At 33.1% G+C, this 25,988-nt stretch overlaps 2 protein-coding genes across 9 annotated transcripts in view; one reads left to right on the top strand and one right to left on the bottom strand.

The window, feature by feature from the left end:
* Positions 1-581: 581 nt before the first annotated feature.
* On the top strand, positions 582-9,917 carry LOC148601553 (acidic phospholipase A2-like). Of its 2 annotated transcripts, XM_088555545.1 has the most exons (6): positions 644-697; positions 1,457-1,521; positions 3,023-3,086; positions 3,907-4,051; positions 4,901-5,016; positions 7,144-9,917. In XM_088555545.1, the coding sequence occupies exons 3-6, from the start codon at positions 3,035-3,037 to the stop codon at positions 7,320-7,322; spliced, it is 492 nt and encodes a 163-aa protein (XP_088411671.1). In that variant the 5' UTR covers positions 644-697; positions 1,457-1,521; positions 3,023-3,034; the 3' UTR covers positions 7,323-9,917. The 2 variants fall into 2 exon arrangements, with proteins under 2 accessions (XP_088411670.1, XP_088411671.1); XM_088555544.1 differs by lacking the exon at positions 1,457-1,521 and having other exon boundaries at positions 582-697.
* A 20-nt stretch (positions 9,918-9,937) lies between these two features.
* LOC148601554 (E3 ubiquitin-protein ligase MID2-like) overlaps positions 9,938-25,988 on the bottom strand; it is a 33,014-nt gene continuing 16,963 nt past the window's right edge. For all 7 annotated transcript variants that reach the window (XM_088555516.1, XM_088555515.1, XM_088555521.1 and 4 more), the window contains 7 exons: positions 19,829-20,611; positions 18,841-18,936; positions 17,240-17,493; positions 15,939-16,066; positions 14,979-15,130; positions 13,702-13,912; positions 9,938-12,823 (listed from right to left, as the gene is read on the bottom strand). In XM_088555516.1, coding sequence (XP_088411642.1) covers positions 12,534-12,823; positions 13,702-13,912; positions 14,979-15,130; positions 15,939-16,066; positions 17,240-17,493; positions 18,841-18,936; positions 19,829-20,611 — 1,914 coding nt within the window. In that variant the 3' untranslated portion in view covers positions 9,938-12,533. The remainder of the gene's footprint in view (positions 12,824-13,701; positions 13,913-14,978; positions 15,131-15,938; positions 16,067-17,239; positions 17,494-18,840; positions 18,937-19,828; positions 20,612-25,988) is intronic.

The raw sequence follows: 25,988 nt of genomic DNA on the forward strand, positions 1-25,988 counted from the left end.
AAGAAACAATGAAGAAAACAACAAAAAAAAAATAAATAAACCGAAAAAAAAGGATAAAAGGATCTATAAGTCGATATGTTCTATGCTCAAAAACACGTGTTGAGCCATTCAAGACGGAAAAACGAACCAATGGTAACGTCTCCTGACTGTGCGCATTATAACATTATATGACATTATAAATCATAGATAAAGAAAGCTTCAGGCGTGGATCCAAGGAAAGGCGTGCGGGTCGTACCCACCCATCCCCCTTATATTTGGGGGCAATGCATGAATTCTATATTATTCACAAATACTATCCCCAAACATTTTGCCTTAAATCTATTTAAGCCCCCTCCTTTCTTGGAATCCTGAACCCGCAACTGATCTTTAAGACTTAGTGATATCCCTAGCTGTCCCAAACCCTTGCAGCATCGATTCGTACATATATTATTTATTCTCAGACATGTCAATTGTATGTACGTGATAAATTCTTGAATTAAAAATCACTTGATTATATATTATCGTTTTGCTTTAACTGATTAAAAGCTATATATATCGGCGTAAAGTAACTTTTTTTTTAAATATCTCGACACGGTTGACTACCAGTCCATGAAACTGTCTATAATATATTAATGTTTGTAAGTGGTTACTAGATCCGGGGCGGAAGTTCCTTTTACCTTTTTTTCTACCTGTGAACGCAGAGAGAGAAGTTTTGATGGTAAGTTTGTTTTCTGTTTGTTTCCTAATTTATTTAGTCTTTAAAGTTCGAAATTCCATGACATACACCGAGTTTTTAAGTAAGAATGGAGAGGTGGTGTTAAGTTTCGAGATTGATCGTGTGAACAAGATAATTTCTGAAGAAATAATCAGTTTGATTGACAGGTGTGTATATTTCATGAATGTACAAATGACAAGGAAGAATGTTATTAATAACTTTTAAAAGCTGTCATTGAGATGTTATTCTTTTCTTTGAAATGGTGAATTTCTTTCTATAAATTCATCTCTTACGGACAGAATTTACTTTTAGTAGATCCTCCTAATTCGCAATATTAAATGTGCCTATCTGGAGTCAAATTAAGTATCACTGTCCCATTATTGATATTCATAGTTTATAGAATTGTTTATCGCCTTTAGTTAATGTTTTGGCATTTCCTTTCGTTTCAGTTTTAGATATTTTCGTAAGAACAATGTACCTTTTATTGTCCCAATATATTTCAACTTGGACAAATTTTATATAAACGTTTCCAATAGCTAAGTGTCATTGAAGTATGCTCCTCAAGTGGGAACTGTTTAAAATTGAAATAACTGTAGAAACCAATCGATCATTCAGTTACAAAAAATATATATATATCAGTAATAAAAAATATAAAACGAATATATATAATAATAAAAAATAAAAAAATAATATTATGATAACTCCTTATGAATTTCACGCAGGCTTATAATAATGTGCCTGGTATCGAAATTTTCATTTCAGATGAAGGGACTGAATCTGTTCAGAAATTAAAATTAGCACGAAATGGTTTATCCAGGCAATGCCAGGTGGGACCCCAGTGGTATAACGTTTCGTTGTCGAACATTGCTGACAAGTTGCGTCGATAAAATTGCTTGTTTATCACAATTTTTTTTTATTGTTGTAGCCTGCATGATGTTTAGACTAACTTGTATTCGAAACACCGACAAGGAAGTCTAAGCTGTACAAATTTGCTTTGTGTATTTTGTCGTACATACAGTCAAATCATGAATGCTACAATTGTTCTTTTTTTCAAGCAGGACACAACACAAGTATAAGCTTCCCTTTTTGTGTGCATACACGATTAATATCTAGTGATACGAATAAGGAAAGTTTCATCTACACTCAAAGCTTGTTGTTTATGAATTTCTCACATCTCGTGAAATAAATTTTATAGTTTGAACAGCTCGGCAAGCCTCGCGATCAAAACCATAAAATTTATTTCACTCGATGTGAGAAATTCCATAATCAACTCGTTATCGTTGTAGATTCTATAATTCATGTTTTGTCTAATATTACATGCGTGGCTCTGATATTGTGACAATATTATCAACTTGTGGTCATATAATAATCTTTTTATGCAGTTTGTTTGCAAGAGCGCACAACTATTTACAAGGTCGACAAAAAACCCTAGAGGCAAAACGGTGAAAATCATGTACATGTATATAATAAGAATATTCCATTTGTACATGTACATGTATAGTTACAAGTGTATTATTTATAATGATTTAAAATGACACTGTGAATTCGGGATCTTACTAAAGGTTTGAATACTGATTACAAACACTGTTACGCTAAGTGACATACGTTCCGGCATATCCGTGAGTATATATGAGGATTTTTACACATGAAGTACAAAAGCACACCCGAGTTACTTAATGATCTGATATCCGTGAGTATATATGAGGATTTTTACACCCGAAGTACAAAAGCACACCCGAGTTACTTAATGATCTGATATGAACGTAATACTATATGATAACGAATTTATCCTCAATATTAGTCACTTAAATAGTGTTTATTTTACACTCAGAGGGCAAACGTGTGTTGAGAAAATATAGCGATGAAAAAGAAACGTTTTCTTTTGGCTTTATTCTGTCATTATTACATGACGTCGATAAATTTGCATATCCCTGTACCAAGGAAAAACACTCGTACAGTTCGCGAAAAAAAAAAAACACGGTACATGTATATCTGTTTTGCTGTAACACCAGATTTAGTAAAAGGTATTTGAAAATACGGTTCTCATGTTGTTAGAAAATGTTTCAAGCCTTTTTTTTGTCTTCAAATGCCAAAATGTCGACATGACACGCAAATCTTCTGATGTACCGGTATTTGAAATGAACGTTAATTATTGTGTTGGTGCTAAATAGCGCGTGACGATTCACAGGAAAATGGCTAGTTACACTCGGGTACATTGTATATGGGATCTGCAAAGACGCGTTCTTAAACAACCAAAATACTGGGAATGAACTGTTATAGTACGGGATAATATTGTTTTACTACGTGCATATCTTATTTATATTCTAGGACTGGAAGAATATGAAAAACGCCATCTTAGTTTGTCTGTTCGTTTTCCTTTCTTTTTCTGAAGGTAAGAAGTCACATACAAAATGTACATGTAAAATACTTTTGTTGTAATTTACTCACCTTGCTGTCGTTGTTCGCTGTCTGCGTATACATTATGTACTCGTGTAGTAGGTCTCATACACTGATATGCAACACGAAGTATGTATAAACAGAGACGCAGTCGAGAGACTGTGATGCATTTTCCGAGTGCAAACAATTATATATAATTCATAGGTGTGCTGAATACATTTGCGCGCGCCTGTCTGTGAATTTTCGATAGCTATTTCTGGTCTATAGAGGGAGATATATCGCAGATACAGGGTGATGGTGATATCTTGAGATGATCTTTCTGGGAAGTTCATCATTCACCCAATCATTTTGAAGGGGCGGTGCAAGTAAGGAATAGTCCTGGGAGTTTGTGGTTTTGTATGAAATATGGTAGTACCATCGTTGTTATTGTTGTAAATTCTATTAATTTTCCATTGTTATCGCTATGTGTAGTAATCATTATCTGTTATCGCTATGTATAGTAATCATTATCCGTATTTTATCGCTATGTATAGTAATCATTATCCGTTGTTATCGCTATCATAGTAATTACTATTCGTAACGATTGTTATCAATGCATATGGTAATCATTATAGAAAAGAATGATTCGTTATTATCATTATTTATTGTTTTCATTTCTGGTATTTGTGAATTGAACTTTTTTTAATGCAATGTCCACTAAAGCAAAAACATTTTTCTAACAGCTTGAATCTCTGATTTATTTTGTCAATCGCTCATTTTGCCTCATCACTCACCTAAGTGTATTTGTATTGTAATAAATATTATTTTTACAAAAGGGAGAGGCAGACGGGTGAAGAGAGACCTATTCCAGTTAGCAGAGATGATTAAGTACGTCACCGATAGAGATCCCCTAAACTACAATGGTTACGGTTGTTACTGTGGCTGGGGAGGAAGCGGAACACCGGTAGATGGAGCTGACGGGTGGGTAGATATATTTCATTTATTATGATGGAATCACGAAAATGTGATTATTTTTTATATTGATATCACAGGTACTTGGGGTCGGGATATTTTTTTATTTGTTTTTTTGTTAAAAAGAAGAAAATACGAAATCATGTGTTGTAACAGCAAATAGTGCACGTATACTATCCATATGAAGTTTTCTGATGTATGGGGGTCGACTAGTATATAGGACGTAGAAGGTTCGCAACTCCGCTATAAGAAAAGAAAAAATATCCTTACCCCAAGTACCTGTGATTGATATACATTCTTATATGACTGCTAAGAAGATTACGTTCTTTACCAGCGTCGTAACAATCCAAAATCAGTGTTCTACCAAGCTTGAATGTTGTGTCCATATTTGTACCAAGTGTCCATGGTTCGGCCTCTGCGGTCGGTCAAACTGTGCCATGTGAGGTTTTGTATTAGTATCCCGTCGTCAGCGACTTTATGTACTTACACAGTAACGACCACCAGTTCTGCCCTCCCTTTTTGTCTGTTACCCTATGTAAAAATTGAAATTTATATATAGATATTGACCAAACTTGGTACATAAAAAGTCCGTAGAAATCATTTGATTTTCGGGTTGATAAGTCAAAGGTCAAAGTCACATTGGAAACTGTTAGTTAATCGTTCTTGAGGTCTAACAACCTTTATTTTAGATTTCCTTTAGTCCAAGCTCTGTGCAAAGTTGTCCACGTCTTGTTGTTATCATTTTTTGTGTGTCTTGACGTTGAATTATATTTGTCTAGGTTGTTTCAACTGCATTTTACCTTCGGAATCGTTTTTCTTGTCAGGTATGCATACATGTACCCGTTATTTTGATTTCAGATGTTGCAAGGTTCACGATGACTGTTACGGCAGTATAACCAATGATTTAAAGGACTGTAGTCCCAAGTGGAATCACTACAAATGGAACATCAGTAACAAATCTATAGACTGTCTAGGTATGTATAAATATCAAATGTTATGTGATGTCTACAAAGTGTGTGACATGTGAAATGGATTTGGAAAGCCTGTAAGACCAAAATTAAAATCATGTTTTTTTTTCCCAAACCTTACCTACACATAACAATTGTCCATACCCAAATAATGTTATAGTCATTCTTTGACAGGAATCTTTTTTCAAAGAGTAATCATATTAAGGGAACCGAGATTCTAGTGGAAAAAAACTCAAAGCAACACTTTTCTCTTATTTGGTGATGGTTTTTACAGAATCAGATGATCTTTGGGAAAAAAGAAACATTTCCCTTACCTACCAGGAGGTAAGGTCGGGTAAAGGGAAACACAAATTATTTTAAGTGTTACTTAAGACAACAGTACGTCCGCGACTCAGTCCGTCCTTCCGTCCGTTACAAACTCGTATCGGGGCTGTAACTTTTTTGTCTTTCGATATAGGCTTTTGATATTTTGCATGTGGTTGGATCACCTGAAGACGATGTGTTGCATACCTCAAGGTCAAAGTCCTGTTTTTCAGTGACACTCTCGTGTCTACACTGTAACTTTTTTGTCTTTCGATATTGGCTTTTGATATGTGGCATGTGGGTAGATCTCGGTAAGATGATGCGTTGTGTACCATGGACAGTGGCATAATGACCTTAAACTTCAATCTCAAGGTCAAATTTCTATTTTTTAGGTAACAAACTTGTGTCCGAGGTGTGACTTTTTTTTTGTCATTCGATTTGGGCTTTTGATATTTAGCATGTGGGTAGATCACCTAAAGACAATGTGTTGTGTACCATGGGTAGTTGCCTATGATCTTGAATTTTGACCTCAAAGTCAAGTTACTGTTTTTTCTTTGAAAAACTCTTGTCCAAGCTGTAACGTGTTTTTGTCTTTCAGTGTAGGCTTTTGATATTAAGCATGTGGGTAGATCACCTAAATCCACTCATAAGGGTTGAATTGCCACGGCGGGGCCAACAGAGATAGATTCTATCTCAATGAGTTCGAGTTCTGATAAAAATCAACTTGAGAGAAACCTAGAGAAAGTTTCGCACAAAAAACGGTATGTATCCGTCCCAATACATAATACCGGTAATTTTCTACAAGAAGGCATAGGAACATAATATTTTAATGTAAAAATATGTCTTTTCTCGATTGATAGGCGTGCATGTGTAACATATTTTTAAATTTCATCAACCTCGTGCGGGTCTGGGTGTCAAAAGAATAGGCCCGCGGCAGCGCTAAACTTGTCGTAAAAGTCGACTTAATAGTGCTCAGAACCCTGGTTGGGGGCAAGGGCGCTCAGTCCACAGAGCAACTGGGTTGTGTGCCCTAGGTGGTGGAAGGGGTAACCAATGGCATGTTACATGCTGGGATCGTCAGGCTATAATACGGAAAATCTGACTGCAAACCATAGTCAGTGGTGCATCGTGTTGGGAAAGATGCCACGTTCCTCGCACGTTGAAGAACCCTGCTATGGTATTCGATAGGAGTAGGAACCTTTGCGCTCTGCCACAGGAGGCTAAATTGCCCGACCGTACCCACCCCTCCCTATTTCAAGTGGCAATCAAAATCTTTCTACCCCATTGTCCTTGTGTCCCATCCCTTTTTTCATTTCATCATCATTTCATGTTCATTTAATCATCCATTTCATGTTCATCGCCTGAATATAGCTGAAATATTGCTACTCGTGCGTTAAACCCCAACAATCAATCAATCATTGAATTTCATCATGGGTTAGTATTTATATACTGTTGTGTTAGTTTTCGATATATTATATTATTCCATATCTATACAGATATGCCTGCTGAAAACTGAAAGTGCTTTCTTGTACATTTTTTAGGGAATCTGCAAACAATTTTGTATTATTTTTTTTTATTCTCCCTTGAGAAAAAGTTTTGGGCAAATACCTTTTCATCGTGTGCCTACTCCCGTTTCTGAAAAAGCTGGTGATGATGATGTAACACATTAAGTGTATTGCTGTCAGTCTTTCAAATGAGATTGCAAGGCTTGTCGACACTCCCATGTTGGACGCGGGGGAGGGGGTGGAAATCTCTCCCTCTTTTTGTGGAAAATTTTTGATAATTTAAAAATTTTTGTCTAAAAAAGTATTTATATTTTCGTTTTCGCAGATCAGACAAACAAGCTTGACAAATTGAAGGGTCTGCATTACAGGCCAATAAGCTGCCCAAGGAAAATCTGTGAATGTGACAAGGCTTTAGTAGAATGTTTGTATAGGAACCAGTACAATTCAGATAACTATAATCTACAGGATAAAGGACTCAAATGTAAAGATAATGGTGGGATGTAGTATGTGTAGGCCTTGACCAACTTTTTTCATTGCTGGAAAGGACTTCATTGGATCTTTCCTCCGTCCTGAGGAAACACCGGATTTGTTATGCTTAAAATGACTTGAAATTGTTTTTTTTTACACTAATATTGAACAGAATTGGGTAATTCCATCAAAGTATTATTTATGTTCTACCTTCTTACCAAAGACTTTCGGTTTCCTTATTTCTTCCATTCTTCACTTGAAATTCATGTATTCACACATTGTTGATATTTTTTTTAAACAGCATCTGTTTGAAGTCATTGAAATATTCACTGATTTCATACAGACTGTGACGTATGAATTTTTTTTACATTTTTGACCACATTTTTTTCTCGATTATGATAAGTCGGAAATACTTACAGTTTTGTTACATTTTTCTCATCCTTGAAGATGTGCCGAAGACAAAGTTGATTTTGCTTTATAATATAGAAAACACGGGTGTATATTTTATCTAATTATTAACATGACTGTTTCAATATTACTAAATTAAGTATTCAGTATGTACACGTACTACTTACATATATACTCAAAATTCTGTTGCCAAATAAGTTTAGTGTTTGTTGTATTGTATGATAAATACAAGTATTAATGATTTAATCCTTATAAAATTCAGACAAGTCTGAATATTTATATAGATTGGTTAAGTAACATACCTCCTTTGTTAATACATTTATGCTTCCTATAACCAGGTCACTAAGTATTTGACCAGATATATAAATTTGAAAAAAAATAGCACTGTTGTTATGATATATTTAAAAATGTATAATTGTTCTTTTTAAACGCTTTCTTGAGAAAAAACATATTGATAGCTATCAAACTCAAGGTATTCTTATGTAACCAAATGATATGGTGAAACTGTTATATTTTTATTTTATTTCCCATTGCACATTATGTTCTGTTAAAAGATATCACTGTTATGTTAATGAATAAAATTAATATAACAAATTAACTTTTTTTACATGGGCTTCTTTAAATTTATGATATGTTCATCTGTTTGTTCACTGAAAAAGGTAGACCTAGGGTAATTGACATTACTCTTGAAATCGGTGATGTGTTTGTATCATATTCAATTTCACCAAAGCCTTTGAAGCTTTCCTTTGAATTAGCATGAAATCAGTCCATGTTATTTTGATGCTTACACGTGATTGATGTAAAAAGGTGAATACAAACGTTTCAATGATTTGTAAGAGTTGTATGGCTTACCTTAGGTCTACCTCCTTGAACAAATTGTAATTAAAGTAATAGTACTTCTGTAATGTTTTGAAACTTCCTGGTATTGCATAATTTTCAGTGTGTTAATAATGGCCTATACTATAGTAGAGAAGTACAAGGCTCTGAATGGTATCTCAAATGCTTTGTGATTTTCCCCCAGTTTTGTTGAAGGGGTCCATGCAATTGAAGGAAAAAGAGCATGAAAATGCAACATTGGGAAACAATGTGTATATATGAGGGCAAATGTTTTTATACAGCATTTAAAATAAATCTGATTAAAATCCATGAGGACCATTACAGTTTCTATAATTATATGGTCTTCTGGATGACCAATTTGATTCCATAGAATATAGACAGGTTCTGTATAGTGCATTTACAAGTCTTGAAATGATGCTTCAAGTCAAAATCTGGAATTTCACTGCTGCCAGTTTAAAAAATCGGATCATATTTCTCTGTTGGAATCACTGTTTTCATATCAGAAAGCTTTATGTTAGTTTTTTTTTTATTTTTCAATATCAGTTATGGGACTTTGAACATAAAACAATAGTTAGAACAGGTATTACTTTCTAGCCTAGTGGTCTGTATAATATTGTTTCTTTCAAATCTGGGACTTTATAAAAATGTATTACTAAAATACTCTTCCTGGTTGGCAATCCTTGTGTTTTTTTTGGTTTGGTTTGGTGTGTTTTTTTTGTTTTGTATGCTTTCGTTTTAGTTTTATCTTTAATCTCGTTAATTTTTTTTGAGCATTGTAAATAAAAACAATTTGAGTAGTTTTTGTACCACATTTTACACAATGTCTCATGATATTAGAATCAATATAATATAAGAAGTCAAGGAGGTTCATTTAGTTTTTAATTTTAGTTTGTTTTTTTTTGTAAGCTTTATCTTTATTTGTTTTGTTTCTTCACTTTGTCGACTACTGATTATCTTTTAAGCTCTATTAATCCAATTTATTCTGATTTTTCTTGCAAAGAGACAAACGGACAAAATTAATATTGGGAAAATGTAATGTAACGAAACCTTGGGAGTTTCTGGGATAATTGTCCCACAAGATTTTTTTTCAAAGGGAGTACTCCATGAACAGGGCAAAAACAATCATTCAAATAGTAGGTGTCTGTTTCATTTTGGGAAGGAAGTCTAGGGAACCAGTTGGATTCAAACAGTAATTAAAAGGATCATAACCCTGGGATGACAACACACAACAACAAAAAATAGACACCCATACAATAAAAAAAAACATGAAATAACCAAAAGAACACTCATAAAATGAGTAATCCATTCTCCACTAAAATTTGGGAGCATATGAAAGCTCTTGTTTTTGGAGATCATCATGTTTTTTTTTCCTTTTTAAAGCACAAATGAGAATAAAAATAAAAAGATAGATTTAAAATTATATTTCTATGTAAATATAGCATCTATTATCACAGTCTAGCAATTAAATAGCACAAATAAATAGGTTTTATCACAAAATATTTTCATAAATAAATAAATATCAAACAAATAATAATTACCCCATAAACATATCATAACTCATTTCTAACGAATATGAGTATTAAAACATATTTGAAAACAAAACTTTCAAAATTAGACCTGATATTTGAGAATTCAGTTTGTTTTGTTTTTGAAAAATTGGTCGAGAACAAACGAAAGAAATTCGAGAAAACTACATTTATCACAGCTTTCTATGGCAGGTGCAAAATAATACTGCATAAACTACATCTTCACTGACTAGACAAAATACATATAATGTGTAAAAAACAGCCAAAAATTTTGTTTAAAAAATATCACAGTCCAAAAAATAATGGTATTTGTGTGGTAAGTTAATGCAATGCTAATAAATAAAATGATGTACAAACAGCAGTTTTGTCAACTAGTGGATAATGTCATGCAAAAAACACAGTACACATACTTAGTATTTAACTCTTCATAAAATAATATCGGTCTCTGCATTGCTTGACTGAAAATCTTAAGCAGAAGACATATGCCAGCATGTACATGTATACCTACTACAAAATATGGAGGCGTTCTAAAAAAACCTTAAGGATGTTGGCTGGTCATGGAATAAGTCAGATTTTTTGACTCTTCTGGTTTTATATCAATTTCATAGCATTAGTATTTTTTTCCCAGTGACCCTCACTTTTCTTTTCATAATTTCATTAAACACAACTTAAAATATTTCAAAACCTGGAAAATTTTCTGGAAATTCTAGAAGAATCCTTTTCCTGAAAAAAATTCTAATGCTTATATCTCAAAAATGAGCAATGTATTTTTTCTTCGTATATTGTTCTATTATGAAAGATCTTAAGAGATTTCACAACCCTTGGAAATCATTGTTATTTTCAAAAACAAGAGGCTTCCAGGAGCCTGAATCGCTAACCTGGTTAAATTTTTGCCTTTCAAGGGCAATTATTTTAACAAGGAGTCGTCCAACAACTCTGATTCCCACAGACTTTTGTTGACCTCATAATAAGGATCACTTTGGCAAAACAACAGTTTTGGAGATATATGAGAAAAACTTCTGACTGACCCCTTTGTTTTATTTTTAGTAACAGTGGCCATGTTTTTTGACAGATGATAATCCCCACATCAGTTAAATGCAGAATTCCCTAAGGAACATTCATACCAAGTATGATTTTGATTGGTCTAGTAGTTTCAGTGGAGAAAAAAATTGAAAAATTGTTAACAACAATGAGGACAGATGAAGACGACGGATGCCAAATGATGGCAATATAAGACTGTCACATGGCCCTTTTGGCCTGGTGAACTAAAAAAACCAGTGAACATCCTTTAATACCTGTTGCAATGAAATTAAATGAACCATAAAAAACCTATCTTTACTTAGTCAAGCTTGCAACATAAAAAAAACACCTAACAGCTTGTGTGTAATACAAAGTGGAAAGGAAAGCAGAAAAAAAAATTATACAGGTATGTGATGTAAGTGGCAAAATCAATCAAAATTGTGAAAAAAAAATTACTTCATATGTTTAGCTACCTGATCTTTCCTTTTGTCTGATCTGTAAACTCATGGACAATTATAGCCATTCCAATGATATTCATGTCTCAAAAATATTTAGAGTTGGTGAATTTAACTATAAAATACTGATCTATGGCTATAAATCTGTTTTATGGGTCATTTCTACTTTAATGAGTGGAATTTCAAATTGTTACATAAATATGGAAAAAATGTTCAATTCTTTTTATTTGCTAAGTTAGGTTCAAAACAAAATGTCAATTTTCTGCTGAAAACGGAAGCTCTAAGGTGAGCCAAAATTCAAAATTCCATGACCAATTAACAAGATTTGATACCCATTGGTTTCAATCATCTGAGCAAATTGTGAAAGATCTTTATTTTTCAGTTGAATGGAAAGTCAATATCTTTCTGTTGGTAGAAACCATGGTCTGATATATAAGTTTCAAGTTTCAATAAACATGCCTTTGAATTGGTAGTTGGGATATAAAATTTGTTGGCAATTCCAACATCTCCAGAGATCTTATACTTGAACAGTTATAAGAATGGAAGTCATGATTGAAATGTATTAAAACAAGATGCAAAGCCACTGATAAAAGGATGTCTTACTGAGAATTACTGTTAATTGCCATTATCGACTAACTTAACCTAAACAATAAATTTTTGTGATAAAAGGGAGACAACCCTTGTTTATTTTATTGAACCAACATTACATGGTTAGGTATTTAGGTTACATCAATAAATGGTAATTCTCCCTTTAGGGCCAATACAAGTAATGTCTTGGTTCTAAAGGCCACTTTTGCCTCCTTTTGAGAATGCTTTATTACTCTTTTTATTGTCATACCAATTAAAAAAACACCTCACATCGCTTATTCTGACAAGAAACAATTGAAAGAAGTACCTCCATCACTTTTTTGGAGGGGAAATGAAAATGAACAAAAATGCCTCCATTATTAATTTTCATGAAAATTATCGATAAATAAACCATCAAATTCACTACCAATGGCCTAATATGTTAGTTCTGTCTGCAGGACAACCTTATTAGAAACTTGACACTCCCCACGGGGGTTGCACCCTAATATAACAAACTCGTATTCTAAACTGGGCTCCAGTCCAAACACTCTGTGATCCTGTCGACCATAGAGAGGTATAGTTTTCCACGCTCTGCTCTGGCCCAGTGGTCTGTATAACAAGAAATGAGAGATCTGTTGATCCACAGTAATGTCCTGTGGACTGGAACTGTAGATTTGGATTGATGAGGTGAATTGGCGACAGAGGCTCTCAACTACTACAGGTACTGAAAAGATAAAGATTACATGTTTATATAAAACACTTATAAAAGCATGTATAATTTTCACAGGCAAGTGCAAAAGTTATTTAATCATCCTCCACTTTTCTTAAATGTTTTATTTTATCTGGCCTTGTGAAAATGCAGTTGAAAAAAGAAAAAAAAAAGCTATGGCAAGAGAAAAGGAAATGATTTAATCAGTAATTATACTCCAACTAATTAGTACAGAAATTGCACATTTCAAAAAGCTTAGCTGTTCTTGTTTTCACTTAATATAATCTTTATTTCTATGAAAGTAATTTACATAAAATTTTGGTGAAAATTATTGACAGCATTTTAACATAGCCATTTCAATTCAATTTTTTACCAAATTAAATTTAAACCATACAAAGTGAATTCCTTGGTTCTCAGGCTACTTTTCATAAAAATTGACAAGGAAGGGAAGTCATTTTTTAACATTTTATTCCATAAAAATCTGATGAGGCAGTGTTTTACATTGCATTAAGTCTACAAAACTGATGAGGTGATTTTCTGCGCTTATTCTTTCAATATGTTGATAAAAAAAGGCAGCATCAGAAAACATGAGATAGGGCCTGGAGAGAACCAAGACATTTATTTTACATGGCCTTCCTGCTACATTTGAAATCTAATTAATCTGAATAATAACAGTGGAAGATGCAAAAAAAAGGAGGAGGTATGCTTACTTGGTCAAGGGGGGTCTGGCCCCCCTTGAACCAAGTATGAATAATTTTTGTACCTGGTATAACACTTTCACTCTGGATGAGAGTGGTACACAGTGGAAGATCCACAAAAAAGAAGGAGGTATGCTTACTTGGTCAAGGGAGGGTCTGGCTCCCCTTTGAACCAAGTATGAATAATTTTTGTACCTGGTATAACACTTTCACTCTGCATGAGAGTGGTACATTGCACAACCTCAGAGTTGGGTGATTTTCCTGCTACGTTGCTGGCACTGACACAGAAGTAATATATTGTTCCTTTACACAGGTTATCTATTAAAATTACTACTGTAGCATTTGAGTTTGGCATCCCTTTGGCTGTCAGTCTGTCATCTGGCACATTCTTCACTATAATACTTTCCTGAAAGAAATTTTTGTTCAGTGAAATCTGTCCAAAACAAACTACATGTATAAATTAACCAAAAACCTGTCTAAACCAGACACTTGTTGAAGTCTTTTCAAGTCACTTTTAATGTTTTTTTGAACCTTGGTGAACCAACACCTTTACCTGTCAAATTACACAGTAAAAAAGTAATTTTAATTTAGACAGATTTCACAGTCATAAAGAAAACAATGTCATTCAAATGAATAGGATGAAATTATTAAGTAACAGTCTTTGTAAGAATCATGCAAAATCTGAAAAATGTGATACACCCCAAAAAAGGCTACATATTTTTATTTTTGTAATTAAGTTGTTTTATGGGTCTATATTATGAAATGTGTAATTATTCATTCAAATCTACCTGCTCTTATGAGATAATCAACATTGAAAATCCAATAGATTCTATTGTATTTCAGTGTCATTTACAGTGTTATTTCCCTAATTTTGAATTCTACAGTGCATTCTATACAATTTTAATCTCCTATGAGCACGGGTTATATGAAAAACCAAATGTTAATTTCTGTTTACTAAAGCATTTTAAACAAAATATCAAAAATAAAAATATGTAGGCTTTCCAACCATGTATCACATTTTGCATGATTCTTAGCTAGAGTGCTACTTAAAAAGTATTTTAGGAGATTTCCATTTGGTAAAATTGGTTAAAAGTAAGATCAGTAATTTTCAGTAAACCTTTATTTCCAAATAGAAATACATGAAATTATTGAATTATCTCCCTTTTTATTTTTGCACCTAATGTCAATCTAAAGACAAACCTAAGCACTTATATAAGTATATTTGAAATCCATCTAATCACTTTGGAGCTGTTATATGTACATGAAAAGATAAGTAAAATATGTTAGCATATTGCATAAAAAACACTTTTTTTCAGTTTAAATGTTAGAGTGGACAATGGGTAGCAACAAAATGAAAAACCCAAATCCTGCTCATTTTACTTCTGAATATTGTCTCATCCATCACTCCCACTTCCAAATCCCCTTACGCAGGGTTGCCTATGCATTATAACTTAGAAGTCAATTAAAGTTACCTCAATTTCTAGAGATTTCTGTTCCTCTGAGCAGTAATGAATCTCGTACTGATCTACAACGTCATGTATACTCTGAGGTGGGGATAAAACTAGTACAACACAATCTTCACTACGGGTACATCTGCTTACATCTACAATTGGTGTCATGGGAGCTAAAAAACACAGTATAAAGACAAACTTTGAAAAAAAAAATAATTAAACAATTCCAGAATATGTTTGAGGTCATTTAATTAAAACATGCTTTAACTTACATAAGGGAGACTATTTGATATAATTTTTTTCAAATCTAATGAGGTTCAACTGCTGTGAAAGTACTTCACTTCCTGGATAGCAATTTTTTCATGGATTAGGGAAGAAACACAATTTTATGGGTTCTTGAATTCGTGGTTTTGAGGCTTTCATTAAACTCATCAATGGAAATATCCTTTTAGTTGGGAACCAAATTTCATGGTTTGGCCAACACACGAAAACCACAAAAATAGGTACCCCACAAACAATGGATGTTCACATTATATAACAACATCTAATGGTAAATCAATGTTCTATCTATATATACTACTTAAGGTGGTAGACCTAGGGTAAGGGACATAACTCTTAAAATAAGTGATATGTTTGTATCATATTCAATTTCACCAAAACCTTTCAAGCCTTTATATGAAACAGAATGAAATCAATTCAGTTACTTTGATGCTTACATGAGATTAATAAAAAAGCCTGAATACAAATGTTTCAATGATTTTTAAAAGATCTGTCCCTTATCCTAGGTCTACCTCCTTAACTAGTATTGCAAGAACAGGGAACTCTTTGTTTTCTTGTGCGTACTTAAATTGTTATTCTTTGGTGTTGTAAAAGTAATCTCCATAAATTGGTCTTTTTATGTTCACAGCATTGTTTTTCCACGCAATAATTTCCCCTTGTTTATTTCTCTAGTATTTCAATTTCCATTTCAATCAACTATACCTGATAAATAATGCAGGTCTCTGAGTACAGCCTTCTCTCGTCTGAAGTCCACGACCTTGGAAGATAATGACTCAAGGTCACTTTGTTGAGTCTGAACACTCTCACAGTCAATACTAGCTTTAATCAATCTGTAATCAATCATAAAAGGATAAAAACTCTAACATTTTTTTTTTAAATTTATGTTTGAGCTACAGTGGCAGATCCAGGGGATCATGGTATGATTATGGTAGTTGTAACCCATTTATCAGAAGTTTTTGTTTGTTTTGTGCAAATATACAAAACAAGCAAATATAAGCCTGGACTCCCCCTTTTGTAAACAAATTTCTAGATTTACTTTAGAAGGTGTCCTATGTATGCACAAATCAACAGTGTCATACTTTTAACCTGAATGGTTTCACAACAAATTACAAACTTTGATTTTCATACAAAAATGGTTCCTTTACTCAATATTGGACTAATCAGATTATCTGTAATTGACAAATTGACTTGGACTCATTTGGGAAATAATACAGCATGTGTAGATTATCCTTCTGTATACATAAGACATAGAGTAAAAAAATATATAAGGATGTAAGGATGTAAATTACAGCAATAACAAATAGGGTCCCTATTAGGACATTAAATAATATCCTGGTAGGTTGTGTTACCTAGCCTCTAAAGAACAAACTTTCACAATATTCAAAGAAAGATAACTCCAATTCATTAAAAAATAATTTGAGGTAAAAACAATTTAAAATGACCTTAACTTTTGTGTAAATAATCTGCTCAAACTGAAATTATAACTTGATATATATTGTATGATCTAATATAACTACAAAAAAAACCCCATTTTTTAGTATCTTTCAAAGTTATCATCTGGAAACTGTCTGGGGAGGGATGGATAGACATGTATCTTTTTGGAAGATATCACATAAAATGTCGCCATTTTCTGTGGAGGGTATAATAAATCTGGGACATAATTAATCAAATGTTTGCTCTCAAAATTTTATATCATTACATCTTTTCACAGTAAAGCAAGCAAGATTGTTATAACTGCCTTCATATCATTTTTAGAAATTAAAATATCTGATACTGTAGACCTGAATTGACTATGTTGGATATGACTATCTGCAGGTTTTTGCAAGGGAGGGTGGTGTGAGGGAGGGACTGAGAGGGGAACCCCCCTCCCCATCCCTAGAAAATACTATTTATAGCATCTGTAGCACTTTCTGTACTAGGCTTTATAGTATGATATTTCATACAATGCAAAAAGGGGGGTACATTTTTTTGATGGCTATAATTGGAATGTCAAATGTACTCACTTGTCATTTAGAGAGCTTGCTTCCTCCAAAAACTCAGGAATATTTTCTTTGAGAAGTTCTTTGGCAAAGTTTTGTAATGCTTGAGATGACCCCTCTATTTTTTCAATGACCTTGATGACCTCCTCCAAATCATTTTGTCTTATACGTTCCTCATACTCAAGGTCGGCAAGAAAAAAATTCCGCTTATTTTCTATTTCTGCCAATAATGCATCACAATGCATATTGATTTCATCTCTTCTTCTATTAATGGCTTGCTGAAATGAATACTGGTAATTACATTTTCAATAAGAAAACATCCTGACTTCAAAGTGATAATTGAATTTTATATCAACTGTAAAAAAAAAACAATTCCTTACATAGAGTTTGATATGAACAATTTGCCAATAACCATAAGTTATAATTGCCCTTCAATTGTTAAACCGAATTGATTTTCATAACTGTAGGGGCACATTAAAAAAAAATTGCATGAAATTTTTCCAATATTGTTGAAGAGTTGGGACAAGTATGAACACAACATTAAAAATTGATACATCTCTTAACTTGTATTGTAATTAAATGTTTGACAAGATCAAAGCTCTAGTCAAATGAAAGTGGTCAAAGAATGGGATGACAGACACAAGAAAGAAGCAATGGATGAATTGAATAAAATACAGACTTTTTCTAAAAGGTATTGACAAGAACCCTTTAATTCCATCCAAACCTTACTACATTTGTATTTTATTCTATGGAATCTAGTAATTCTGTTTCATAGAGATCAATACCATTTTACCTATAAAAGTTATTGCTCAGAAAACAGAAATATGTTTGTTTTTTGCACCATATTTCATGGATACGATCATCCACCTATAAAAACAGCCCATTTCTTTATTTAAAGTCATGTGACATTGTTATACAATCTTACAGAGATCCATACATTTTCTACTACAGCTATTTCTTGGAAACAAGGAGGTAGACCTAGGGTAAGGGACACAACTCTTAAAAATCATTGGAACATTTGTATTCATCATTTTATACCAATCTCATGTAAGCATCAAAGTAACTTGGACTAATTTCATTCTATTTCAAATGAAAGCTTGATGGGCTTCAGTAAAATTTAATATGATACAAGCATACCATCGATTTCAAGAGTTATGTCCCTTACCCTAGGTCTACCTCCTTAAATTAAACAATTAAAATGCTTGTTTTTGGTCCTGATCATTCCATAACTTCTACACAATTCATGTCAAGTCAAGACCCTTAAATCTGACATAATCTTCCTTTTATGGTTTGAAACCTTTGCTTGATGTGAAATTTTCTCAAGATCAGCTATATGCACAAAAACAAAGTGCCTATTGGGATTATATTCAATGCTGATGTGGACAACAACAGTGCCATGAATGCATTGTTTTTGCATTGTAAAAAAGAAAACAAAAACAAAAAAAAACAAAAACCATCTAACAAAAACAGAGCTTTCTGCTGTGAAGGCATTGTAAGAAACAATCCTCAAAATATCAGTTAATGCATTTTAAAGTTATCTTACAATATATGAACAGACAGACAGACAGTCAGCAATACATTGGTATGTCCACCAAAAGATAGGCACACAAACGTTCAATTATTACCTGCATATCTTTAAGGTTGTCTCTCTGTCTCTTAAGAGCTGTTGTAACATAACAGTGACTGGTTTCCAGTTTACTCAGACTACACGTCAATGACAACTGAAAATTACGATTGAAAAAGAATTTTCAAAGTCATTACTAAGCTACTTGTTATACAAAATCAGATATTGTCTTTTATATATGTATAAATGTCTCAGATGTCACAGCAGTACGAGTTCAAGTCCCGTGGAGGGAACAACCAAAAATTTGCATCACAAATTTGACAGTTCTAACATCATTGGGAATTTTTCAGACCTTTCTATACGTTTACATATCTTCCCTGTATCAATTTGATCCGATGGAGCAGTGTAGTGAATAGAATCGTCACATTCTGAGACGTTTGTATAATATTGATTTGTTGTGACATTCATCATTAATTTGATCCTCTATCCTACATAATAACATCTAAATGAACCGTCCCGTACTACCATACATCGTGTACTAAGTTAGAGACCTAGATTAACCCTACAAGGAGGAATGACCCGGCCAGAGAAAGCTATATTTTTATATAGCCTAGCTGGCCAAGTGGTCTAGGGTGCTGGACTTTGTGCAGGCGGTGTTGCCATAGATGTCACAGCGGCATCGCAAATTTGACAGTTAAATGTTTGATAAAATGTCAAAATGATCAATCTTGATAACAAAACTTCATACCAAAGTTCCTTGCATAGCCTACAGGGCGATAACTCTGCCAAACATAACAGTTTCCACAGCTAAAATTTTATCTAGAGGTTAACAAAAGATATTATCTAATTCCATACTTTTGATAATCTGAAGAGAAGGTGCAGAAAATGAAAGAAGACCCCAAATATTAAAACAAGTGTAAACAATGGAACACAACTAACATATTGTGATAATATAAGAATATTAATTATAAATAGATATAAAATGCACTAATTAAGTTATAATATACATTTTCTGATAGAACAATGCACATTTTAAAATGATACTGTACCTTTTTATCAGAAAAGGCATCCTCAATCATCACAACATTATGTCCTTTATGGCACTCCATACTTTTACACCTTGTACAGCAAGACTGTAAGCAGTCTGAGCAATACATAGTCAATATGTCTTTGTGTAAAGAACATTTTCCTGAATGTGTATATGTTGGTTCTAATATCTCCTCCTTTTTAATGAGATCATTCCGCGGGTCAACAATTTCATGGCTTGAATATGGTTCTCTATGAGGATGTGAATGTCTAAAGCACCTGCCACAATATGATGAGCAACAATCCAGGCAAGATTTTTTGGCAAGTCTCTTAAGTGATGAATCACAGTGCTGGCACAAAACCGGGTTTTCTGGCACTTGTTCTATAATAGGTTGAGCTTTGACCTCTGGCTCAGGAGATTCAAGTTTACTTTTCTCTTTTTCTCCCTTTATCTGGGCTTCTTTATACCTACAGATAATATTTTCAAGGGCTATAACTCTTGGTAAACTACTGATACCGCCACTGACATAACAGTTGTCACGACAAACAGGGCATCGAATGAAGTTGAAATCAAACAGATGTTCTGCACACGGTTCTCGACAGAGAACATGTGAACAAGGGAGAATAATGGGATATGAGTAAAGTTCCAAACAAACTGGACACTGAAGATCATTGTCCACATCCATTTTACTGAATCTGTCCTTTGCTTTGCTTGACTTTGACTTCTGAGTTGACTTTTGACCTTGTGATGATGATCTTGGACTGGGTGACCAGTCTACACTGGACCAGAAGGCAGCATTGTTGTTCTGCAAATGAACAACAAAACAAAATATTAAAAATCTGTTATGATATAAGAGGAGTTTTAGAAAAGTGCAGTTAAAAATAGGGAGATCTATAAAAAGCATTTTGAAAACTCAAAACACGGATAATATGAGTACATGGGAAATAAAAGTGGCTATTCAATGTGGACACCCCCTTTTTGTGGAACCTAAAAAATTCTAGACCCCCTTCCCCATCATTTCCTTCCCCCTCATTACATAAATGGCCAGTCCCTAACATCTTTAGAGTAATCTACATTTTTATTAAAAAAAAAAAATGACACCAGTTTGTTACATTACCCTAAAGTGTGAAATTGACAACTTATGGCACTGATAAGTAAACAAAGAAAGTGTCTATAAAAAGTTCATAAAGTGTTTAAAGAGATATCACTTATTGACAAATTTCTTGGTATCTTCGAACATCTACAATTTTTATGAAGATAAAGTTAATATACTGTTTCTGAAAGGTAATGATTTGATATTAATATGTATTTATGTTACATGGTATCTTGATTAATCTAGACCTGTGGAAACTATATGGTGAAATTCATCTCAAAGAAGAATGGTTTTCTGGACCAAAACCAATAAAAAAGAAGCTTTGTTTTATCTGAGTGTTTCTCAGTAGATAGAGCCTTCTTCTTATGCATTAAAAAATCATCTTTTTCTCATTCAGTTGATAATGTCATCAAACTTTACTGCCTAATGAAATGAATACCCCCACTTAAATAGATAATTCTTCAGGGGAGATATTAGCAGTTATAATACGTTACACTTATAAACAATGACAGAGCATCAGCAACATAATACATATATATTGTATGTAAGGGGGTCTGAAACATGAAATGACAAATATAATTCTGAAGTGAATGTCTAAAATTTTAATGCAGACATAGAATGGGTGTACTAGGAAGTGTTCTCATATTCCCGTAACTGGAGACATCACCCATTCATCATAGACAAAGTTGTCATTTGAGTACAAGTCGATTATCTTCCCTCAAAGGCAATACCTAAAATCATATTTTTTCTAAACTGAAATTGAGTGAAACCTTTTAAGCTTAGCTAGCCGCTATCAGTTAGCTTAACTTTTTACTCTATTTTTACCTCATAAACAAAGCAAGAAGCAGAGGACAAATGAATTGGATAGATGGAGAAAAATTTTTCCCTTCCACCTTTTGGCAAAACTTTACATATCACAATATATCTCTTCTGTCAAAATTCAGCATCCCCAATCTCTATACTGTGTCACTCCCTGTAAGAATCAGGCAGTCAATGAAACATGGTATGAAAAAACCCATCATTTTGATAGTGTACTTTTGACTATTTGCACCATCAGAATCAAGGAAAACAGACAAGATTTTCCATATCATTGAGTATCATATCAAGATGAACATTTCAAGGGCAGATAACTGTCAAAAACCTCATTTTTCTAAGATTCTATTGAAAAATTTCTGCGCAAACCCAGTGATGCAGAGATCAAATAATGGTCCTTTCAACTAGAGAAAGTATCCTTGAGTGATTTTACAATGTCAGATTGGTGGGGTTTTGACATGCATGTTTCTGATATTTCCCATTTTGCCTGATTCTTACAAACACTTACACTTAACATGTAGTTAACTGAGTAATTGCTTTATAAGCTTATTTGGAAACTCGAAAAAAGACATAGAGACATAATTAATATGTTGCAATCACAGAGCATTATATCAAAATGCCTGCAAAAACTGGAAATCAATCCTGAAAGAAGGAGTTTGATCATCAATTATGAGATCAGTAAATTCAAGGATAAGAAACTCACTTAAATTCTAGCCAGTTCTGAATACCATTTTTCAATATATATTTACCATATGGCTACATAGGTTTTTGCTAAAATTTGCCAGCCTTGCCAAATATTAGCCATTCTCGGACTGGCAGGCAGGCTACTATTTCTAACTCTGCAGTACTCAGTAAATACATGTACATGTATATCTGTGTACATTCCATTCCAATAACATGACTTCGTAGTTGCACTTTAATTTTTATTTGGACGTTTATATGCTCAACAACTTTTTTGTTGAGCATATGAACATCCAAATAAAAAAAAAATTGCGCAACTACAAAGTCACATGTTATAGGACTATGTAACTACAATTGGAACTTCTCAGCCTTTCTAGTTTTACCAGGGAAAAAACCTCGGAGACACTACGCGGAAGAATCTGTCCAGAATATTTATTTTATTTTTCAGTGTAGCAGAAATGACTGAGTAGTTCCAATTGTATGTAACCACATACTTCCTGTCCTTCAACTTTTATCATGAAGGTCAAGGACAACAAATTTAAACTGAAATGTCTGAAAACTGAAAACAGTTGAATATTGTCTTTCAACTTAACATCATCAGAAAAGTGGTTTAAAGGTAAACAAAAGAAAGTATGTTTATTAAATTACTACTCAATGGATAAACAAACAAACAGACAAGTTAATAATAAACCTGTGAAACCCAAGTTTTGGTATTTTCTTATCAATTTGAAAAAAAATACTACTTAAAAAATGAGTTACTACCTGCATATAGAAAATATCCATCACAACCAGTTAATAAAATCTTCTATCTTATGCCACAAACTGAATTAAAATTGATAAAATCACCGCTACTACAATGACACAACATTAATTTCACCTATAAAACCCAATACACAAAGGTCTATAGAACGCAATACACAATTCATTTTAACCCAATACACATCCACACCATAGAAGTCTTAGATTTAATCTAATCCATATTTACCAGCTTATACAAAAAGAAGTTAATTCATTTCTCAGTGAAAATCTTCTCTTTAAGTACCTTAATCCATTCGTATAGCACAATCAATAAGGCACAGGAAATAAGAATATTGAATTCCAAAACAAGATGTATAGTATACTTTGATCATGCTTTACAAAGTCAATCTTGTCACTAGCAACATGTAAAATTTAATTTTTTTTATCATTTCCTACCAATTTGCCTAAAAAAAATACCTTTACAGATAAAAAATGTGAAAAAAAAAAAAAAAAAAAAAAAATTAAACTGTATTGAATCATAGATGCATTTAAGTGCTTATACCATGTGCACACAACTGTTTTAGATAATCCAATGTGAAATCTCAATCAGAATATAGACATGCATATTAATCATTTGCATTTCACTTGGAACTATTCATGCATCTATGATCAAAGCTTCCAAAAAATTGATTATAGATCCCTTATTAAATGAGCTGGTCTAATATGTTGCTGCACTGTATGCTTTGGGTAAAAAAATCTCTTTATAGCTACATGCTTCCCTAAAATAGGAGGGGAATAAAAATGAAAAGAGGCATTTAGGGTATTTTGGCTCGAAAAAGTCCATAAAAATCAGTATTTCAAAATTGTGTGAAGCATTAAAAAGAAGATAGCATTCATCAAATTAGATACAAAGTATTGATCAAACAAATAGTCTATGTATTTGTAAATTCATTGGTAACAAAAGCAATTTATTTACACAAGAAATTTCAATATTCAAGTCTGGGTTCCAAATTTAAAATCAATGAGTTAGCGACTAAAGAAATGGTTAATTGGGGAAGTGAATTAAGTTAAACATTAATTTGCAGATATGAGTGAAACTTGTCTAAACCAAACCGTCAATAAACCAAAAAACTATCAGAACCAGACACTGTTAAAGTCTCCTTGTATCAGCAGGAATGTATTTGAACCTGTCTTAAAACAAAACCCTCAATATATCAAAAACTTGTCTTAACCAGACACTTTTTATTCATATCAATATAAATGTATCTGAATCTGTCTGGTTTGGCAAACCGGGTCCTAAATATTCCAAAAACCTCTCAGAACCAGACACTTTTAAAATCTCTTTATATCAGTATAAATGTATTAGAACCTAGGTAAACCAGATATCTATTTTCTACAGTCAAAAAGGGGTCCAATTTTAACAAATTTCACTGCACTGCAGTATATAATGGATTGATTGATTGACAACAAATTTGTATTGACAGATACTTCAAGCATGAAACCCTTAAGCAAGGAGCATATATACATATTCATAGGTTTAGGCAGAGCAGGAAAATGTCCCCTAAAATTGAGGAACATTTTGTGTGTGTGCATGAAATCTTGATTTTTCACAAATCTCAGCCTAAAATTTTATTTATAACCTCTAAACCCAAAATCCTGGAATTCCACCCCTGATCACTCCATTGCTATATCCTGCAACATCTATATTTAGCACATAGACAACAGTCTACAATTTAGTTGTTCTCTATTCACAAAATCAACAGACGTCACAATTAGTACACACTCAATTAATCTATTTGTAAAGACTGATGAAAAATAAATGAGAAAGAAATCCTAGTTACATGTTTAAATCTGTAATGTTAAACAGTTATATTATGGTATGATCCAGGTGAAGAGTAGTAATGGAGCTTTTTATGAATATGTTTGCAAGTTAAGACCACACAGGGCTGATTGCAAGAAATGAATGATTCATAGTTGGAGAACCTGCATGAGATCCATGAAAACTTGAGACTTAAAGTGATCTACATACATATGTTTGTGAATTAAAACCACATAGGGCTGACTGCAAGGATTCTAAAGGTTGAAATGACTGATTCTTAGTTGGAGAACCTGTGAAATTTATGAAAACTTGACCCTTAAAGTTTAGAGCAGTAAAGCAATCATTTTGCAGTCACCAGGCCTTCCCACACCCCTTCAAAATTAGTTATATAGTCAAACCTGTTGAAACTGAACCATGTATAATCCAAATATCTGTATGAACCAGACAGTTTAAAGTCCCTTTATATCAATTAAATTGCATATTGAAACTATATGGTAACCCAAGTACCTGTCTGCACTGAACAGTTTTATGAAAGTCTAAAACAGGTCCAGTTTAGACAGGTTTCACTGTATATTTGCAGATGGTACACAGGTAAATATTTTTCACATGAAATTCATGTTAATCGAGCTTCACATGAAATTCATGTGAAATTCACATGAAATTAACATGATTTTCATGTGAAATTCACTAAACACGAATTTCATGAGAACATTTCGTGTGAATTTCATGTGAAGGCTCCATTCACCCAAATTTCATGTGAACTCTGTCACTTAGTTTATTTGCTCAATTCGTGTGAAAATCATGTGAAATTTGTGTGAAAATCATGTGAAATAATTTTGCCTGTGTAAGAGAAGATCTATAGGTAATATAGGTATAGATACCATACTACAGTAAAACCTGTTTAAATGGAACCCTGAATAAACCAAAAACCTGTTTAATCCAGATACTTTTGTATGTCAAGCTCATCGTGGATAAACTGATCACCTGTTTGAATCGAAAGGAATCTCTAGTCCAAATTGGATTCAGTTGACAGGTTTC

Source organism: Perna viridis, chromosome 12 (assembly GCF_037379345.1).
Source record: "Perna viridis isolate PV_CMFRI_1.1 ecotype Kerala chromosome 12, ASM3737934v1, whole genome shotgun sequence".
NCBI classification, from domain to species: domain Eukaryota; kingdom Metazoa; phylum Mollusca; class Bivalvia; order Mytilida; family Mytilidae; genus Perna; species Perna viridis.